At 46.1% G+C, this 8,196-nt stretch overlaps 1 protein-coding gene across 1 annotated transcript in view; it reads left to right on the top strand.

Moving 5' to 3' along the window:
* Nucleotides 1-557: 557 nt before the first annotated feature.
* Nucleotides 558-8,196, top strand: part of KAT6A (lysine acetyltransferase 6A) — a 75,457-nt gene continuing 67,818 nt past the window's right edge. Inside the window, exons 1-2 of the mRNA XM_080928708.1 lie at nucleotides 558-631; nucleotides 2,875-3,788. Coding sequence (XP_080784834.1) covers nucleotides 3,189-3,788 — 600 coding nt within the window. The 5' untranslated portion in view covers nucleotides 558-631; nucleotides 2,875-3,188. The remainder of the gene's footprint in view (nucleotides 632-2,874; nucleotides 3,789-8,196) is intronic.

The following is an 8,196-nucleotide window of genomic DNA, read 5'->3' as shown; positions in this document are numbered from 1 at the left end:
CTCCGCATCACAGGTGCACGCCCGGGCACTAACAGGCGCCTGGGAACGGGAACCGACACCGCGCGCCGGGCGCTCCGCTCCGAGCGGTCTGGCTACGGGTTTCGGCGTCGCGCCGAAGCCGCCCCACCCAAGCGCCCGCCCCAAGTTTCCCGGGCTGTGTAATCCGGGTGCACCTTCCGCTTGTGGCCTCGCCATCCTCCAGATCTCAGCGCGTGAGGAAGGAGGAGGGACGCCCCCAGCTGTTGGCCTTCAGCCCGGCCAACTCCCGCTTCCACCCGGGCTTCGGCCTTTTGTACCCGCCCCACGTGACCCGCCCAGCGGCTCCCCCCACCACCCCCGTCGCCCCGCCCTCCCGCCCTTCCCGGCGACGAGCCGGCTCTTCCAGCTACCGGCTGAACCTCCTTCCGCGCTCCTCTGCTCCTCCCCTCCCTCCCGCCCGCGCAGGCTGTTCCCGCTCCCTCCCCAGGCAGCCGTTCCCTCGCGACGCTCCCCTCCCCCCGCGGCTGTTCCGCCGCCTGGCCTCCCCTCCCCCCAGTCGGAGCTCACTGTCTCCAAGATGGCGGCCGTGTCAGTTTGGGGCATCTCCGCGGTCCGGCCCGGGCCCCCGGGATCCCGGCTGTCTTCCCCCCAGGTAAGTAGCCGAGGGGCAGCCCCCGGTCACTCCCAGCTGCCGAGTCCGAGGCTAGGCCGCCCCGGAGTCTGCTTCGGCGCCTCTCGGGGTCGGCGGGCTGCTGCAGGCCCCGCCGCGGCCTGCGCCGCCTCCCGCTGCTCTGCGCCAGGCCTCGGGCTGGGCGCCGCGGCCGCCCCCTCGCGTCCGACTCCGCGGCCCGGCCCGCGCCGCCCTCCCGGCTCGCGCCTACGGCCCGCCCGCCGCCCTCGCTTCGCCGGCGGCCCACTCCGGGAGCCGGGGCTCACGGGCGCTGAGCAGCCAGGCCGCGGAGCCTGGGGCTGCTGTGCGGGCTCGCCCGCTCTCCCTCGGGGGCGCGCCCGCCGTCCGCCCGCCGCTCCCGGCGCCGGGCGCGCACTCCGGGCTGTGCGGAGTGCGCGGAGATCCGAGCGGGGTTGAGCGGTGCGGGGTGACAGCCTGGTGGGTGCTGTGGTGTGGGGCAGGCAGCACGTGTGGTGTTGTGTCTGTCGGACTGTCAGCCCCCAGCCGGGACGGGTGGCGGCGGGCTTGCCTGTCAAGAGCTCTGCGACTTTGGGCCGGACCTGCCCGACCTGTCAGGCTCCGTCCCAGCCGGTGACCCCTCGCTGCTCTTCTGAGGCGGCCCCTTGGAGCTGAGAGCTTGGAGGAGCTGGGGATAGAGCTTACGATGCTCCTAACTCCACGTGATTTCATTGTTAACTTACTCTTCGGGCTGTGTTTCCATAGAATGGGAACGGCGAAGCCGTCCGTTGGCAAACTGCGGGGCTCTGCCGCTTCAAGTTTTTAAAGTTCCTTGGGCTTTTAAATCGAGGGCGCGAAGATGTGTTTGGGGTTGGGAGACAGCGGGAAGGGCTTTCGGAGCCGGTTGGTCTGTCTTTCTAGCCGCTAGTGTACTTTCTGAGAGTTAGGGTTCAGATCCTCAAGAGTGTCGTTGGTTTCTGCAGACTTGGAGATTGGGGAAACTTCCGGCCGGAAAAACAATGAGTGACTGTCATTCATTCTTTCACCTGAAAGTTCAGCCACATAGGTTGTTCCCAGCTTCTTAGGTCTCGGTTCTCGTTATTTAAAGTTAATGTTTATATAAAAAAACTTCCTTGAGTAATAATTCTGATATTTGTCCTCTTAAGACCTCTGCTAAAATGAATTACCCCTCCCCGGGGGGACTTCCTTTACTTAGGTAATTTAGAGATGCATTTTGGCCCCAGGTGCTAATGTTTTGAGGCCCCTCTTGTTTTCTTATTAGAGTTGTAGTACTATTTCTTCCCACACGCATCAGTTCTCTTGCCTGTACACTATTAGGATTACTCGCTGGAGGAATGTCCCTCCCCTCTAAGTTGTGTTTATACTGTACATGCTCTCCAAAACACGAGTTCAAAGTCACACTTCGTTTTAGAGGGAAAAGCTCAGAAGTAGCAGTCTATTTGTTTCTGTTTTACTGACTGATGTTCACTCAGATAGCAAGCTCAAACTTATATTTTTACCAGATCATAGGCAATACTTGTTTTCTATATTGTACGTTTTATATGTATCTGCATTTGATTCAAATGATCCTAGGCCTTATTTCTAATTTATCTGTACATTGTTTATAAATACTTTGACAATTATTGCCTTCAGTATATGTGTATTAGTGAAAGTTTGAATGAAACTGGATTATTTCAAAATACCTTAAGCACTTTCACACTGAGCTGTTTTTGTTTGCATTGGTCTCCTTATAGTGATATGTGGAGCATGTTCATTCCCTTAGGTATAGGAACTGGTCAGATTGTTGTCAGTGGTTTGCTGCAGATCTTATTGACTGTTTTACCCACTGGAATTTTGAAAGATGATTCACTTTTGCTTTTATTGCAGGAGTCTTTCTACTAATCCAGATACTTGTTGAAGTACTGAATAGTTTCTTGGGGAAAAATGTGGAGAACGCGTTGAACCCATAGACTGGTGAGCACAGATTTGGGAGAACAAGCTAGGTGCCAGTTAGTTATGGCCAACGCCATCCAACGCCATCCGTAGACATTGTCATTTCTACACTTGAACTACTCAGCTCTTTTTCCTTCCGGTTTCATTCCATGGTTTCTCATTGATTGTTTTGGAATATTGCTAGAACTGTATTTAAACTCTTAGGACCATTGATTACCACATCACTTTAAGAAATGACTAGGACGTTTCAGTTGATAACTTATTTTCAGAGCAGCCCTTGATAGAAAACTGACATTATTTTAATTTTCTTTCAGGCTTAAGATACTCATTTTCTGCCTGAAGCTGGGAATGAGATGTATGGAACCCAAGAGTGTGTGTGGAGAAGACACCAATGTGTGGTGCTAGCGAGGAGTTTGAAGATATGTCAGAAAAACCAGCCATTTTGATTTCTGAGGTAAAAGTAGGTTGTAGTTCTGTTTTGTAAAAGGAGGGAAGACTTGGGCCAGAAATCTTGTATGCTATGGTTAACTGGTTCCCATCCTCCGAGAATCCTGTTTTCCATGGTGTGAGACTCACTCAGCATCAGGATAAGGGGTAACGACTCTATGGATGTACAGAGCCCTTCACCATGGTAAAGCTCGCTAACCCGCTGTACACGGAGTGGATTTTGGAGGCCATCAAAAAAGTCAAGAAGCAGAAGCAACGACCTTCAGAAGAAAGGATATGCAATGCAGTGTCTTCATCCCATGGCTTGGATCGGAAAACTGTTCTAGAGCAGTTGGAGCTGAGTGTTAAAGATGGGACGATTTTAAAAGTCTCAAACAAAGGTCTCAATTCCTATAAAGATCCTGATAATCCTGGGCGAATAGCACTTCCTAAACCTCGAAACCATGGAAAATTGGATAATAAACAAAGTGTGGATTGGAATAAATTACTCAAACGGGCATTTGAGGGCTTGGCAGAGTCTGGTGGCTCAACTTTGAAAAGTATTGAACGCTTTTTGAAAAGCCAGAAGGATGTGTCTGCTGCATATGGAGGCAGTGCTGCCTCTGGGTTTCACCAGCAGCTATGGTTGGCGATCAAGCGTGCAGTTGGTCATGGCCGACTCCTTAAAGATGGACCTCTATACCGGCTCAACACCAAGGCAGCCAGTGCTGAAGGGAAAGAGGGCTGTGAGTCGCTCTCGTGTTTACCTCCGGTGTCACTGCTTCCACATGAGAAAGATAAGGTAAGAACGTCAGCACCCGTGTTCACAGGGCAGTGACAGGGCTCACACTCACAGTCCTGGGTCAAGGTTTGGGGGCTTCTGTGAGCTCTAGCTGTGAAACTTAACAGATTTTACTTGTCAGTACTTTAAAGTCTTTGAGGTCTTCCATTCAGAGTTTAGAGTGTTGACAGTGACAAGAACATATTTAGCTTAGCATGAAAACTTCTGATTGAAGGTTCTTAAAGTACCTTACTGTTGCAACTTGATGAACTTAGAAATGCTGGAGACTTGACTTTGAAAGAAGTGGCTCACTCTAAGGAATTGCTCCTTTTTGTCCATTTTGTTTCAGGCTATCATTAGGAATGAGACAGATTCTTATGATCCATAGTAGGGCTGGTAAATCAGTCTTATTCCCGTGTTTTGTACAGCTTCTTATCATGACTTATAGTTTGATATGTATTTGTTTGTTGATTTTTATTTTTTGAGAGAGAGGGTCCTGCTAGAAAGTCTAGGCTGGCCTCAAACTTTACTATCATTTTGCTTCTGCCTCTGAAGAGTGCTGGAATTACAGGTGTGTGCTACCACACCTAGTGTGGCTCTGTGTATAATGAAATCCTAAAGTTGTTAGGTGTGACAGCAGTAGTTCTGTGGGCTAGGAATACAGTCTCCTGCATTATAAAAAGCTCTGGAGTGTTTTGTACATAGATGTTTCCTTACTCTGTTGTGTGCTATTGCTGTCATTGTATGCACTTGAAGGAATAGCAACAGTACACTTTTGGCCTTTAAGTGAATCCTTGGGGATGGAGCATTTTGTGTGTGACTGTTTTTTTTATATCAGTAGAATGTATTATATCAATACAAGGTACTCTGAATTATTATTTGGAGAGTGAGCTGTTAATTGTTGTTTTATCTAATGAATATACCATGGAAGGTACTTCTGGACAAAGATTTTTGTTATCTATTTACTTTTTTTTTGAGATCATAATATAATTACCTTTTTCCCTTCCCTTTACTGCCTCCAAATCCTCCTATATATCCTTCCCTAGTCTCCTTCAAATTCATGACTTCTTTCACCAATTGTTATTGCATGCATACATATGGAAATATATATGTACGTATTGCATATATACATTTATATCCCTAAAGATAAGCTATTCAGTCGCTTAAGTGTTACTTGTGTGTATGTTTTCAGGGCTGACCATTTGGTACCAGACAACTGATTGTTGTGCCCTTCCCTGAGGAAGACTACCTCCCTGATTCTTACCTTTCTTCAGTTGCCTATAGTTCCTTGATGAGAGAGAGAGAGACACAGATACAAACACACACACACACACACACACACACACACACTCACCCCTACCCCTACCTACCTACCTACTTAGAGGCCAGAAGAGGGTGTCTTGATTCTTCAGAGCTAGAATACTAGATGGTCCTGGGCTGCATGAAGTGGGTGCTGGGAACTGAACTTGGGTCCTGTGGAAGAGCAGCAAGAACTCTTTAATAGCTGAGTCATCTTGCCATCCTTCCTTCTGGTTATTAGTGTCTCATTAAACTACAGTTTTTTGTTTAAATAGCAATTAGAAAGAAATAGTACTTTTGTTTTCTGGTGGGAGAGTATTGAAACCTTGCTTTTTTAGGTAGCCTAGATTGGACAAAAGCGTTGTAGAAATCCTCCTGTCTCATCTCCTAATACTGGTGTTAGAGGCATGTACCACCATGTCTGGCAATGGTATATTTCACTGGTGAAATACTTAAAATTTTTCTGGTAATAATTTTTAAAAATTATAATTACACAAATTTCCCCCTTCCCCTTTCTCCTTTAAAGCTCCCCCATGCACCTCCCTTAGTCTCACAAATTTATGCTTTTTCTTTAGTTGTTACATATACATATATATGTAAATGTATACATATATATTCTTAAATACATAAGCACAACCTGCTCAGTCTGTATAATGTTGCTGTATGTATATGATCTCAGGTGTGGTATTGGAGAACCAGTTAGGGGGACTATTACTGTTAAAGACAATTTCTCCCTCTCCAGTATTCTTTAGTAGCCTGCAGTTCTTTGTTTAGGGTTGAGACCCTTCAAGCTCTCTCCTTCTCTGTTAGCATGTCCATTAGTATTTTTATAGCTCAGGTTTTGTTTAGACAGACATGTTGATAAGATTTCATGGGTGTAATCTCTCTGATGTTTCTAGGAGACAGGGTTTACAGAAAACTTTCTGTTTCCTTGACTCTTAAAATCTTTCCTCTGGCTCTTCTACAATGATCCCTAAGTGTTAGGTGCAGGGTTTATGATGCAGATGTACTGGTTGGGACTGGCCTTTACAACTCTGAATTTTGATCCCCGTGGTTTTCTGTGGTGAGGAATGAGAACTACACTCACTATGGATATGAGGAGAAATATTTAGGCTGTCATTAGGGATTATGCTGGTACAGTAAAGTGGTTGTTGTAGGTTTCTCCTCCAAGATCCATGAATTCACTATCCCTAGGTGTTGGCTAGGTTTCCAGTACCAGGACTTATTTCTTGTTTGTTGGGCTGATCTTCCGTCCAACTAGAGAGCTGTTGGTTACTGCCAAGGTGTGCATCCCACTACTGCCCCTTAGGACTGTCACAACATGGTGGCCATTGTTGAGGGACAATGTGTTATAGCTGGGTAGGACTGTTGGTTGCTTCTCTTCCTTAGAAGGTGCCTTCTCATAAGATGGTTAGTCTTCAGGAAGGAGTCAGGTCCTCTGTGTGCAGTGTCTGAAGATCATGGTTTTTTAACAAGAGGACACAACTTCCACCTCTGGGAGGCAATTAAGGACATGGGAAAGAACGATCTGTTTTGGGAGTATCGGACAGCCTGGATCTGCAACTGAAATCAGGGCTTCTCACGGCTGATGTTAGAATTTTTGTCTAAACCTCATGGGAGTATTGTTAGCCCGTATGGGAGGATTTTACTTAAATTATATATGCATATGTATATACATACTTAGATATTCTTATGTAATTTTAGCTAGATAGATAATATGTTTAAAACTTTCAGGCAGTCCTTATTATTTTAGCTCCTCCCTCTTTTCCTTTGTATTTACTTCCCTCTTCCCTCCTTAATTAGTGTCTCACTGACAGTCCTTTCCCGCCCTCTGATCACTTACTTACCTTGTATCCTGCTGTTGCTCTTCCCTGGCCCACAGTCCCTTTATAATTTCCTGGTTTCCGCATTTACTCCCGGTTTTACTCACATCTGAAAACTTGGAAGTAGGAACCACAAATACAGAGAATTATGTGGTTTGTCTTTCTAGGTCTGAATCATCTCCCTCAATATGATCTTAACCATTTGCCAAGGGTCCAGTGTAGTGCATTTTAATTTAAAAAGGGACTTACTTTATTATTGGTTTGTGTGTTTGTGCATGTACCTGAGAAGGCCAGAAGAGGGCATTGGCTTCTCTGGAGCTGGAGTTACAGGCTGATGTGAGCAGCCTGACGTGGGTGCTGGAACCATTCCAGGCCTCTGAAAGAGCAGCTGTTAACCATCTCCAGCTCCCTTACATTTAAATACATTATTATTTCTTTAGTTTTTGAGACAAGGTCTCATGTAATTCAAACAGGTATTGAGCACCTGCTGTAGACTACACACAATACTCGGAAGTGGAAGGGTTGCTTCTTCTGCAATGCTGATGTATCTGTTGACCTGGTCAGCTGTGGAGTATTTTATATAGTTCATGTTCCACATCACTACTCCCTTTTTAAAAACATGTATTTATTTTTACTTTATGTTGTATGGGTGTTTTGTCTGCAGGTATGTTTGTGTGCTATTTGAATGCAGTTCCTGCAGAGGCCAGAAGAGGGTATCAGATCTCCTGGAATGGGGAATTACAGATGGTTGGCAGTTGTGTGGGGTCTGGAAGAGCAGCCAGTGCTCTTAACCATTGAGTCATCTTTCCAGCCTTGGTGTAACTAGTTTTTGGTGATAATTGTCCAAATCATTGAAAGTTTTTTGAGGTTCTTTCTGAGAAGAATTATAATTTACTGAAATATATTGATAGAAAAAAAGAGAGTTTTAATTAAGCTTAAATTTATTACTCAGCTATGTTAAGTAACCTGGACCAGAAGGATGCAGTGGCAACTCTCCTGCTTCTTGCAGTTGTTTCACTATACAGTCGTTAATTAGGACAGCCCAGATTGTCTGATTTTACTGGAGTTTGTATTCTAAGTTTATAGAGTGACTTTTGACAACTTAAATTTTTTTGATGATCTATTTTGTTTTTAAAAATGTGTGAGTGTGTGTGTGCATATATGTGCACATATGTGTACAGATGCCCACAGAGGCCACAGGGGTCAGATTCTACTGTGAGCAGCCCTATGTGGGTCCTGGGAATTGAACCCAGACTCTTTAGAAGGACAGTAGTGTTCTATACTACTGAGCCATATCTCCAGCTCAC

The sequence above is a fragment of the Micromys minutus genome, assembly GCF_963924665.1.
Source record: "Micromys minutus genome assembly, chromosome: 14".
NCBI classification, from domain to species: domain Eukaryota; kingdom Metazoa; phylum Chordata; class Mammalia; order Rodentia; family Muridae; genus Micromys; species Micromys minutus.
Note: the sequence above shows the minus strand (reverse complement) of the source record. Positions and strands in the feature narration are given on the sequence as shown.